The sequence below is a fragment of the Triplophysa rosa genome, linkage group LG17 (assembly GCF_024868665.1).
Source record: "Triplophysa rosa linkage group LG17, Trosa_1v2, whole genome shotgun sequence".
In the NCBI taxonomy this organism is placed as follows: Eukaryota; Metazoa; Chordata; class Actinopteri; order Cypriniformes; family Nemacheilidae; genus Triplophysa; species Triplophysa rosa.
The window spans coordinates 15,740,887-15,754,303 of record NC_079906.1 but is presented as its reverse complement, the minus strand read 5'-3'; the positions used below and the strand labels follow the sequence as shown (position 1 = coordinate 15,754,303).

Here is a 13,417-nt window from a genome sequence, read left to right as displayed (position 1 = left end):
AGAAACTGTGGCCATGTTGTAGATGTTTAGTCTCCAGCTGATGTTTTTTGAGTTTGGTGGTCCTACTCTTTGATTGGCACAGCCTGCAGCGGTTGCTGATTGGTCCAAACCAGAATCGGTTTGGCCTGCTTATGCAAACCTTGGAGCGAAATGAGGATGCAGAGGATTTTAGGGTTGTTAGCCATGACTTTGAGAGGTTCATATGTGCCTGTCAGTGTCTCGCCATGATAAATGTTGGCTGTTAACAGCAGTATTGGCTGCTTTAGACAGAGGCAGCCAGATTCCTTTTGATGCTTGATAATAAAATTTGTGAAGGGTGCATCAAGGCAAAAAAAAAACCACCTCAGGCGAGCAAAAGACAGAATAAAAGCATCACCAAATTACATCCTTACATGCACCTGAGAATCATAAGCGAGTGTGGAATATAGCGCCTCGCTCAGGTTTGCTACTCATCTGAGGGCAGTTTATTTGATTTATTAGTATTATGTGGTGAGCCAAAGCCTCAGTCTTGATTGATGCTCTTATTTTCCATTTAACACACTGCAAAGCTGAAACCAAATGTCAGTGTTGGCCGGTATGCTTGCAGTAGCGGAGCGTCTGAGAAAACCGGGCTGAGGGATGTCCATAATACACGTCCAGAAGTTAAGGAGGGTGTATGTCTGTAACGCTTGATGAATTATGTTGAATGCGTGAAAAAGTTTGGACCAAACCTAACGTTTTTCTCCATATGCTCTCTCTGTCTGTCTCACTATCTGTCTCACACAGAAGTAAGAGACACAAGTCGGGATCCATGGAGGACGATATAGACACCAGCCCAGGGGGCGAATACTACACCTCACCCAACTCCCCCGCCAGCAGTTCACGTAACTGGCAAGAGGAGATGGAAGGAGGTTAGCTTGTGTTCAGTCCTATAATAATAGTAAATACTGTATATAAAGTGCCAAATAACATCAAATGTGCTTTGATGATTTAATCATTAGTATTTAGTGTTTTATGTTTAATTGTAAATGTTATTGATTATGGTTGACTTTAAATAGTGAATTTCGACAGAGTAAGTCTGATGAAAAAAAAGACTAAAAAGAGATAAAACATGCCTCCAAATACCGTACCAAAAAGATAAAGTATGTAGTGTTTGGCATGTTATCTCAACATGTGACCCGCTACTTGCTAGGTAAAATAAAGCAGCTCTTATTAGGCTGCTAATATGACTTCATGATATATTATGTAAGTATTTATTATACGTTTCAAATGTATTTATTAGGGCTGTCAAACTATTAATCACGATAAATCGTATCCAGAATAAAAGTTTGTGTTTACTTAATATGTGTCCGTGTATATTAATTTAGTATTTATAAATACAAAAACATACACATAAATGTATATATTTAATACAATTTTGAGATCTATTATTTATATTTACCAATAACTTAAATTACATATAAACGTTTATTAATTTTTATATTTTATATTTTTCTTAAATATATGCATGTTTGTGTATGTGTTTATAAACACAACGTTAATATGCACAGTACACAGACATATATTATGTAAACACAAACTTTTATTCTGGATGCGATTAATCGCGATTAATAGTTTGACAGCCCTATAGTATTCATTTAATTCATACCTTTGCCAACTACACTATGTCAAACTGCAAGGACCTCTTTTCTCCAGGACCTTATACATGTAAAACATGAACTCTGCCATCATCTCCTTGCTCTAGGTTTTAATCTCCACAAACATAGTCCTCTCTTTTTAAAGTACAGTCAGATGACAAACAGATCAGGTTTTCAGCTCCAGTAAAGGAAGTCTAAAAGCGCAGGCTTACGTTAGATTTGGATTTCAGATTCCGTCACATAGTGCCAAATTCTTCATTAATTCATGAACTCTCATTTTTGTGAAAGTCTGCAGAAAGCAGTTCTGCTGTCTCCTCTGCCCTTTGGAGCAGAATAGCAGGCTAGCATGCCAGTAACTCCTACGGTATTTGCTTGGACGATTTTGCATGCACTCTTACTATAGTATATTGCCATTATGGGAAGTGTGTCAGATGAAAATTTCTAAAGCGCTGATATTGGATCTTTCTACGGAGGATCTAGAAGTTTTTTCCGTGGTGTTAATTGTCCGTCGTTCTGAATACAGTGTTCCTTTTGCTATATACATTGTGTTCTCTCTAAACCTTCCCTGTGTCATGCAAGGACAGAGATTTATGCATTATTTACATGTTGTTTGCATAGATTTTTATAGAGAGTGCTCATGGGAATAGAGTGTGAGACATTGCATACGACAACAGAACAATCACACTTTATGTTGAAGCATAACTAATGATTAAAATAGAGAAATCAGTGCTTTTGACAGCCATCTCTTAAAACCATTTAGACAGCTCTTTTTTTAATGCTGAACCAGCTAAACTGCACTGAAAGTAGGACAGGCAGTAGATATAGAAACAATACTGTAATCCACTTCTTGATATGTATACAGGGAAAGTTTCTATGAGCAATCTCGGTTCGAGAGCTTGTGCATGCTCGTAAAAGTGCTTGTGTGGTAGTCCACTGCACTGTTTGTGACTAAAATATACTATAAGTAAAATTTATTCCCGTTGACTATAATGTCCTCAAGGTAAAAGAATCACAAATTGAAATTCATATGCATATATAAATGTTAATACGGTTTATTCTTTGAGAAAAGAGTGAAGAAGTCTGCAAGTTTGTCCTGGTTCCCCTAAGAATCGTGAGATGAGAAAGTTGCTGAGTTAGCGTTTCAGGCCTAGCGTAGCATCCAGCTACTGTCACACCCTTGAATATCCATTAAACTCTCCAGGCATTGCTAAAGATCTCAGGAGATCAGCTTCACGGCTTCCCGCTGATGTATAACCAGCAGGCATCTGAACTCTGTCACTGTATATGAAATGGCAGAACTGATCTCAGATCAGAAACTCTATAGCAGGAGACCGGCCCTGCCCACCTCACTTCCTGTCTAGACGATCCTAACGAGTTTCTTTTTCTAACGAGCCCATCAGATCATTCTGTGCTCAGGCTTTTTAGGAACATATTGTTTAAGATTTGGTGAGCACTTGGTTATAGAGACTAGGCTCACGGGACGTCCCGTTCTCAGCAGAAACTGTAGACCAACAGAATATTTCATTTGAGGGCAGATCGTGTGAGAGAAACCGTACTGTTTGTGAATCTGTAACCTTAAATGACAGCGAGCCAACCGCGAGCAGTATGAAAACATTGATGGAAAGATGACTGCATATTCTCCCTTTGAAAACAAAGCAATTACTGGAAACTTAAGACATATATGATTCACTTGTTGGGAAAATTCGTAAAAGGAGGAATCTAAATGCAGCAGTACTCTCGAAAATCCATATGGAGACTATATCATTGGATTGACCTTAAATAACCAGCACGGATCGTCGGCTATAAACATACTTTCCCATAATCCCACCGGTCTGGGTGCAACAAGAGAAGAGAGTCCAATGCACACTCTGTAATGCACTGCAGCAATGGAAAAATTCCGGTTCGCACAGTGCGCCACCCGGCGGTCAGCTGGGGTAACTGCAGGCAGATTTACTGACCTGACAGAGACAAGACTGACCAGGCATGCAGTGCTCATTAAATAGCTGACTAAGCTTTCGACTCCAAAAAATTTGTCCTTGCGTAGAACAATGGCGCTGAATGTGCAGAATTCTATATTAGCAAAGTGAGCTCTCTTCCCCTGTTTACTTTTTTCTTTCTCTCTTATTCAGGAATATCCCCCACTGTTAAGAAGACAGAGATGGATAGTCCATCCCCTCAGGAGAGCTCTCCACGTCTCAGCTTTACACAGCATCACAGACCCGTCATCTCAGTGCACAGCGGTGAGGAGACACACATGCATATAGATCTCTGTTCTTTTATCTTGGGCCTAACTACACAAACACACAGCAGTGTTTTATAAGAAGTAATGGATAGTTAGGAATCAAAAATACATTATATAATAATTCATTCTACTGCAATGGTTTACGAGTGTTTGCCCTGGGATGGACTGGTCATCTCAGCAGGGTGCTTCCCTTGACCACCCTTGACCCCAGACAAGAGGGTTTGGATAATAGATGGATGGATCGCCTTCAAAGGAAGGAGCATGTCTTGTGTGTGTGTTCCATTAAAAATAACAGTTTACTAGATTGGATCGACATGAGGGTAATTTAATGATGAATTATGGTATTATTTATAGGACTGAGAAGAGAGTCAGGTGGGTGATACCGTCCCTGTTAGGTCATTGCTTTTGGGAGACTGAAGAGTGATCTGTCATCCTGCAGAGACTCACAGCTGGCTGGGTTGTGCTCAGACAATTAGCCTGACTGTTCAGATGAATCGGCGGAGCGTGACACCCTTATGCTGCCAGCACAGAAGCATTGCGCTGATAGTACCACTGCTGGGCATTGCCGCACATACCCGATGGGATTCTTTAGAAATTATTTTTGTTGAATGCGACGGGGTGTGACAGCTGACAACTCTCTTTAGTTAAAGGGATAGTTCACTCAAAGTGATCCTTTTTGGGTGAAGTTTCTGTTTAAGATGTCAATTACACACACAAAAAAATCTTACTTAGTATTAGTAAAATTATTAATACTTTTAGTATATTAGTATTTTTGTTTTGTTTTCCAGTACAAATGTCAAAAAATTATTAAAATCTTAAATCAAGATACATTTACTTAAAATTAAATTAATTATATAGGCAAACTGATATTAACAAGACAAAATAATATTAAGTCCGTTTTTCCGTAAAAATGGCAAGTTTATGCTTAAAACAAGACAAATATATATTTTCTAAGTGTTTAATTCAAGTTTATTTTACTGACCCCATTAGCAGATTTTGAACGCATAAACGTTCAATTTTTTTTGCTTTTTTTGCAACATTTTGCTTAAAGGGGTCATATGGCGCGAACACGTGTTTTTTCTGTGTCTTTGGTGTGTTATAAGTTGCCCATGCATGTATTAGACACGTAAAATTGCAAAAATTAAAGTATCGCAACAAAACATGCATTCTATCTAAAAGCGAATGCTCACCCAGACCTGCCTGAAAGCCTCGTGTAACCACACCCCCACAAATCTACGTCAGTTCGTGGTATGAGTTGACTAAGACCGCCCAAATGTACTGTCAGTACAATTGCTTTGGAACCTGATGTTACATTTACATTTACAAGATGTTACATTTCTGTCACACGCTTGCAGTATTCGACCAATCACTACGCACTGGTCAATCATAGCACACCTCGCTTTTCAGAGCGATAAGCTTTGTTAAAAATCTGCACGTTTCATAGAGGCGGGGCAAAGAGGAGATACAAACAAGCACGGCATGTGGAAAATAAAGCGTTTTTGAACCTTAAATCGTTTATACACATTGCATTACACCCTAAACAAGCGATAATATTCGTTTTAGCCGTGTCATATGACTCCTTTAAGAAAAATTTTTTTTTACATTGTATTGACTGTTTTATCGGTCGTACGTGCCTGGCCCGAAGTTAACTGTGTTGTGTTAAAATATAACAATTTATTTTATATTTAATTTGTTAATATTTTATTGTATATTCATCGTATTAAATTACATTAAAACTACTCAACAGTTATTGATTCTTTGCGGGAGTCTAGCGGAAGTTAAGTTTGGGCCACACAACGTTTGTCTATGTTGTTGCTGTTGAAACTGTCTATATGGCACATTATCAAATATGGTTGGGCATTGATTGTTTCCCTTAAAACCAACATCCATAATAAATAAATAATAGTGTTCATCAATTTATTCGTATTCATAATGTCTTTGTCTCCCTCAGGTATCTCCCGGAGTCCACATCCCTCCTCATCTCTCCACTTTCCTGGCGCCCCTATCCTCCCCCAGACTGCCTCCACCTACTTCCCCCACACAACCATCCGGTACCCCCCGCACCTCAGTTCTCAAGACCCGCTGAAGGACCTGGTCTCTCTGGCCTGTGACCCGTCCAATCAACAGCCCAGCCCGGTGAGATCATCCCTCTGATAATTTAGAACCAATTTATATGACTTAACCTGTCATCCACACTCTACTAATCAAAGATCTAACAATATCATAATCATAACATACTTTTGTATGTTGATGAAATCATTCAATCATCAGTCTCGCTTGATTAGTTTTAGCCAATAAGCAGCCTTATACAGTAGTTCTGGTAAGACCTTGTGGGACATGAGCCAAGCACCGCTCTGAGCCTGTCGCATTCATTCATATTAATATTCAGTCTTGTAAGCATGCCAAATTAAAATGATCAATTTGTACTTTAAGATGTAATATTGCAATGAATGAAATTTTCTTGCTGTATTATATGAACATTTTGTGACTTTCTTGCTATTCTTAAGAAAACATTTATTAAAACTAAACTGATAAACTTGAATATCAGCGGATTCTTACGTCAGACAGTGTTAAATACATCTTTATATACGTCAACGAAACCTCTCAAGGCAATGTAATAACGTAGGACATTATCATTCCATCAGCAGCACCTCTTTGGAAGAATCCCAAAATTTAAAACAAGATGATTTTTAACAAATCTGACATTTTAAAGCTCGTACACACCGGGACGATAATCACACATGCTTATTTCCAGCGTTTTTTGAGACGTTTTTCGGCGTTCATACCCAAACGATTTTCTCTGGCGATGAGCCGAGTGAACGTGCAAATTCACTCCCTGACATAGATGCCGCTTAATGAAAAACAGAAATACCGCAGTACACAAGGTGGTGCTGCGCAACTTTATGCTTCTGACACTAGCTTGTTATACACAAGAAGAAGAATTCATCTTGCTTCTTCTTCGTGTGTGCTTGAGCGCCACAAAGTCGTGTTTTTCTGTAACTTCAGAAGCTCCAGGCACGTGAACAAAAGCGCCAATCTCATTGGTTGGCCAGTTTTTAACGTGGCGCGTCAAACCAAAAAAATTTTTTTTTAAATGACGCAAAATCTGTGGCCCCTCTGGATCCATCTTGGGGCCTCCCAGGGGGCCACGGCCCCCAGTTTGAGAACCACTGTTGTAGAATGTGTACAGTCATCTGAGTCACACAGGTGATAGAGAAACAAGTTTTGGTCAGATTTCTCTATTTTTGTTAAAATAACATGTAGCCTACAACACAGGGTCCAAAACTCCGGTGTCCCTCACAGAACAAATTCCTTCAGCGCAATGCTTCTCAACCTTTTTTACTTAAAGGATTCCTTATTGACCACAACAATATTAGAGTATCTCTGTAAAGTCTTTCACATACTTGGAAACAAATGTATAGTATAATGCAATTTAAGTCGCTTTGGATAAAATCGTAAATGTAAATGTGAGTCCCCCCACCCTCAATTTCTACTGTATAAAATAGAGCGTGGTATAATTAGAAATGTAAAATATACATCAATAAGACTAAGAAATATCTAGATTTTTAGTCATTCTGAGGCCCTTTATCAGCTGTTTTATCCTCATTTTCAGGTAAATACCTCTTTGGCTGGATATTATTTTGTCTGGCAGCCTTTGCTCTTCGAAAGCTTGAGAGCTTTGTCTTTGATGTTTCTCCTCAAATTTATTTAGAGAAAGTGAAATAGACATAGATGGGATGACTGTTGCCAAGAAATTATGAATATACAACTATCTAATAAATCTGTAGCTCAAATCTGTAAATCGTTTTTCTTGTAGGGATTCGAAGAGAATTTTTTTAATTATATTATATTGCAGTCTCTGCAAATTATGTTTGCATCATATTTAAGCAAATAAATATGATGCATGTCTTGTCCTGTTGTTATAACTCACATTCTCAGCAGCGTCAGTCCCTTCCTCTCAGTTCTAAACGTGAATGAATATTGTGCACTGGCTGAATGGCTTGAATCCGACAGTGACTAAAGGACCTAACACAAAGTGTGAATAATCTATCCACAGGGGTGCCCCTATGAGACCCGAGCCATGTGCCAGTTCCTTTTGCCGTTTCCACGTCAAAATAAAGAGAGATTGAAAGGAAACAGGAAAGACAGCCAAGAGGGAGGAGACCTTTGTGTCTTGGGGTGTTGCTGATGCTGGCATAGAAACGATGGAAGAGAGATTGTGTGTGAGAGAAATAGAGAGATACATTTCTGAATCTTGGCCTGTGGCAGCCGGGCCCTGCTGATTCTGCAGACTCATTGAAATTCCCCCTGCTGCAGTCACAAAGAACAACCGCACCGACCCACAATGCCGCTGACTCACTCAGCACCTATTGTTGTGTAGGGCAGTGAGTGTGCAGTTTTACAGAGAGAGAATGCAACCAGCAGCCAAGCCCTCTGAGAGAGCATGATGGAGGGCTTTATGGATTCGTGGCCAGGGAAGAACAAACAGGTGATGCGTAATGGGTTGTTCGATGGAATAGTTCTCGGTGCGGAGAACGTTACTTTGTTTTTCTCGTATAACTGCTGATGGAAAGAGAAAAGGATGGGAAGGAGATTTGTGACTGAACGGTGCAACAATCACTTGAGTTAGGAGGGATATTTAATTTGTATAGAATTGGGATTAAAGATGCATCTCTAAAAAGTCAATTTTGTGCCGTTTTAAGTAATTTCAATAGAGGGGGCTCTAATTTTTTTTTCTGTTTAAAATAGTTTTCAACCTGACAAAATGAAGTGATTTTGACAAATATGTTAAGAATCATGTACGTATGAGGTGAAGTCATGTGTTTTTTGCCAATGCCATGAGTGCTCCAGAGCTAGTGGGGGCAGCAAAGGGTGTAATACATCACTCGAAGTTGTTTAAGAGGGCAACGAAGAGTCAGAAAAACCCAAATGTGGTTATTTACACAGTATTTGATTCATTTGAAGTCATATGTGGGACGTTCTGTCAGAGTCGAAAGCCTCGTGGGCAATGCTCCGACATATCACACCCGCACCTCCGGTGACCTGAGTTTAATTCCTGGCTCAAGGTCTTTTAGCGATCTTGTTCCCCTCTCTCCACCCTGTACTTTCCTATCCAATCTATATAATGTCATATGAATTAAAGGTCTAAAAGACCAAAAAATATATAACTTGAAAAAATGTTGGCAATTCCTGCTTGATGCAACGCTAATGTGTTATGTCTATAGTTAACAAAGAAGTTTGAAAATGTATTTGCTAAATATGAGAACTTTGACTCAAATGCATTATATTATTTTTTATTAAATCCAACAGTTTACCCCTTAACTTTGTATATCCCCCAGGGTGAGTTCATGTTCCATGATGCCATACTCTCACATTTCAGCCAAGTCGAGTTTGAACCTTTCCGCCGAAATTGTTCAAGCTGGAATGCAGTAGTACACCTTTAATAAATAAAGTATTGGAAACGTTCTGTATTAACTTTGTATTGACATTGATTTAGCTACTAAGTGACAATGGGGCGACAATGGTAATTGAATTTTACTGAGAAAAGAGAATCAGGAACGCAGTAGATAGACACTTGCATGTTTTGTGATGTTGGCTGTGTAGAGGCAGTGAGGTGTCCCTCCCCTCAGTGGCTGATTGTTGCCCTCTCTTCCTCTGCAGCTGAATGGCAGTGGTCAGGTGAAAGTATCCAGTCACTACATCTCCTCTCAGATGCTGGCCCCCCTGCCACCCCCTGGTCTGCCCCGCCTGACGCTGCCCCCAGAGTCCAAATCCAACACCACCTCTGCAGACGCAGCAGCCAGCTCACCCACCTCCCCCAGTAAGTGGGACACATGCAATGCCCGTGCGTCCGTTGGCCCCCTCTGTCCCACCTCTGACAGGGCTACAGTTAGGAAATACTGCTATGTAGCCAAAAAGAAATAAAATGAGCACATACACCAATTTATAATAGAGTTAAACCCCACGATCTATATATTAGTTTGAATTATTTAAAGACAAGAAACCAGTTGCAGGACTGTGTTTCATTAAATTTGTAATGCGTAAACACACTCATGTTTTTGCTACCTTTGCACTAATGATCATTTGAAGACAAATGATGTGTCTGGCTCAAAGTTTGTGGTCTGGCTCATGTCACACAGTCACAAAGACACAACGTGCGTTGTTAATGTGTGGTCACTGTTACCTTAATGGAGTCTTGGCTGCTTTGAATTGGATGAGTCATTTTGTCCTTTGATGTTTATATTGCACTTATTTTATGCAAAACATAATGAGGCAATAAATCATGAGGAAGTTATTTTGCCTTGGATAAGTGGCATTCCCAATATAGTGAAGTGGGATGCATTAAATAATGTAAAGGTATATTTCATCCAAAAATGAAAATTCGGTCATTAATTACTCACCTTCTTATTTCAAACATGTATGACTTTCTTCTGCAGAACACAAAATAATATATTTTTTAAAATGTTGGTTACCGAACAACGACGGTACCCATTCACTTCTGAATGTATGGATACAAAAGTCAATGTTGGTTACCAACATTCTTCAAAATATTTTCTTTTGTGTTCTGCAGATGAAAGAAAGTCATACAGGTTTGAAATGGCAAGAGGGTGAGTAAACGACGACATAATTTTCATTTTTGGGTGAACAATCCCTTTAACAACTGTGTTAAAATCAGTGTCGTGCACTCTTTCAAGTGGCTTTTGTAAAATGACTGCAACTTCACTGTAATAAAAGACTTGGAACTGTTTATGTTGTTAACCAATATAGCAAACTAGCATTTCAAAGATATCGCTGTTTCGTAAAGTTTTACAGAAGACTTTTCATCTTGAAAGAAACCCATCAATTGTCTTTCCATCAGAAAATCTCATAAACACCGATGCTTTTATAAAAGCTTGAATGGGCCAGTGCTTTCTGTCCCATCCATTAATCATGCTAATTGAATTAATAAATGCAGAAAACAGCTCAATATGTTCCCTGACCGTTCCACTGCAGAATCCCCAATGATAGATTGACTCTTTATCATATCACATGGCCCGAGTCAATGATGCACATCATTATTCAGATAGAATCTTCTTATTCAAAGAGCATTTTGATAAGCTTTGACTCACGTGCAGCATCAGCGCAGCCTCTTTGTGTAACACACACACTGTACGTGCTCACACGTGATTGAAGAGCTCATGATGAACGGCTATATAATATATAGTATAATGCACTTCATATAGGCTAAAAGACATAAAGCTGGTTTTGTGGATTCTGATTGGTCCAGATTCTGTTGTACTTTCTCGGATAGTAAAACAGTGCAGATACTGTATATAGAAATGAGTTAGAATTGATGGGCAAAAATAAGCATTTTATTATTTAACGTGTTTTTTTCTCAGCGTACTCTGCTCCTGGGACGACACCTGCCAACCGCCCCTTCGTAGGAATTGGTCCTCGAGACCCTGGCAGTCTGTATCAGGCACAGGTATCACAATACAATCCTCTATACAAAATGTATACACAGGCTTCCCACTGTCATTAATAGGATAAACGGAAACCCACCCTGCGAAATGATTTCTGCAAATTCCATGCAATAGTCACAAATAGTAAAAAAGTCATGAAATATTGATGGTAACCCTTTCCACAGAAACCCATTTGGTTCACACATAAATGTACACCTGCATCCACACACACAAACCACTTTCCGACACAAAGACACACTTGGTTTTAAATGAAATTGTAATGCTTATTATAGACTAAAAGGAATAACTATATTTTATCCGCTGGAAACTTTCTTGATAACTTTAGGAAACCTAAGCACCGTGACATTTTCAAAATTCAATCTTGATTTCAAACAGCACTTGTAAATTTCCCTTGAACCCTGTGCCCTCAGGAGCTCAGTGCACTCCGTGTGAGACCAAAGACATCTGTGTTCAATTATAGATCAGAGATATCTGCTACTGGACCCTCAGCAGCTGAATGAAATGTAGTCTTTCACATGAAATATACAGTCGTGGCCAAAAGTTTTGAGAATTGACACAAATATTAATTTTCACTAAGTCTACTGCTTCACTGATTTTTATATGTTTTTGTCAGATGTTACTATGGTATACTGAAGTATAATTACAAGCATTTCATAAGTGTCAAAGGCTTTTATTGACAATTACATTAAGTTTACGCAAAGACTCAATATTTGCAGTGTTGACCCTTCTTTTTCAAGACCTCTGCAATTCGCCCAGGCATGCTGTCAATCAACTTCTGGGCCACATCCTCACTGATATCAGCCCATTCTTGCATAATCAATGCTTGGAGTTTGCCAGAATTTGTAGGTTTTTGTTTTGCTTGAGGATTGACCACAAGTTCTCGATGGGATTAAGGTCTGGGGGGTTCCTGGCCGTGGACCCAAAATGTTGATGTTTTGGTCCCCGAGCCACTTAGTTCCTTATGGCATTGTTCATCACCAAACTGTTCTTGGATGGTTGGGAGAAGTTGCTCTCTGAGGATGTTTTTGTACCATTCTTTGTTTATGGCTGTGTTCTTAGGCAAAAGAGTGAGCCCACTCCCTTGGCTGAGAAGCAACCCCACACATGAATGGTCTCAGGATGCTTTACTGTTGGCATGACACAGGACTGATTGTAGCGCTCACCTTTTCTTCTCCAGACAATCTTTTTTCTGGATGCCCCAAACAATCGGAAAAGGGATTCATCAGAGAAAATGACTTTACCGCAGTCCAATCCCTGTACCTTTTGCAGAATATCAGTCTGTCCTTGATGTTTTTCTTAGAGAGAAGTGGCTTCTTTGCTGCCCTTCTTGACACCAGGCCATCCTCAAAAAGGTTTTTTTTAGTTATTTCTAATAATGTCTTACATATATGTGTATGCCCAAAATAAATCGAATATTTTAAGTCTCTTTTGCTCGGATAAGAAAAAAGTGAGGTATAGCGGCACGCGTCGACATGGATATTAAAGGGAAAGTCATCGAAATAACGTCTGTTAGAGCTTCTTCTTAATGTCGGTTTCGATTACTTTTCGATTAATCGCCCAGCCCTAGTAGTAAGTATCGCTCTTGGTTTGAATCATACTGTACACAGAGAAATTCTATTAATGCATTCTCATTTTTTATCTATTGCCATCAGCAAACTTCTGCATGCTTAGCAAATTCCCGACCCCTACCGTGTTAAACAAAACAAACAAAAAAAGAATAAAAGAATCTTGACTATCTGGGATCCTACACAAATCCTCCAAGGAAATCTAACCGGTAAAACAAAGAATCCTTCTGGCTGCAGTAATGGCTCTGGGGAATGCAGCAGCACAGGTAAAATCACAAGCGTGTGAGATGAGTCTGGCTGTGTGTGAACCACAGGGCTCAGGAGTTCAAGCGTGCTGCATTGCAGTGCTTTCAGTCCCTTGAAAAAAGCGTAAATGCACTTCACTGAAGCGTGTGATGAGAGAGAAACAAAGAGAGATCAGAGGACTTGTTTGTGCTGTGTGGAGTCATTTCTTAAAAGCCACAGGTCAGTGTGCATGTATAAACACCCTCAGCCTTACAAACAGCAGGTGATGTCGTGACCCGCTGTCAC

General features: G+C 39.4%; 1 protein-coding gene across 5 annotated transcripts in view; it reads left to right on the top strand.

The window, feature by feature from the left end:
- Positions 1–13,417, top strand: part of nfic (nuclear factor I/C) — a 103,906-nt gene that overhangs the window by 78,819 nt on the left and 11,670 nt on the right. For 4 of the 5 annotated variants that reach the window (XM_057355827.1, XM_057355825.1, XM_057355826.1 and 1 more), the window contains exons 6-10: positions 766–890; positions 3,746–3,856; positions 5,810–5,994; positions 9,520–9,679; positions 11,238–11,323. In XM_057355827.1, the coding sequence (XP_057211810.1) occupies positions 766–890; positions 3,746–3,856; positions 5,810–5,994; positions 9,520–9,679; positions 11,238–11,323 (667 nt within the window). The remainder of the gene's footprint in view (positions 1–765; positions 891–3,745; positions 3,857–5,809; positions 5,995–9,519; positions 9,680–11,237; positions 11,324–13,417) is intronic. The other variant, XM_057355829.1, reaches the window with a different exon arrangement.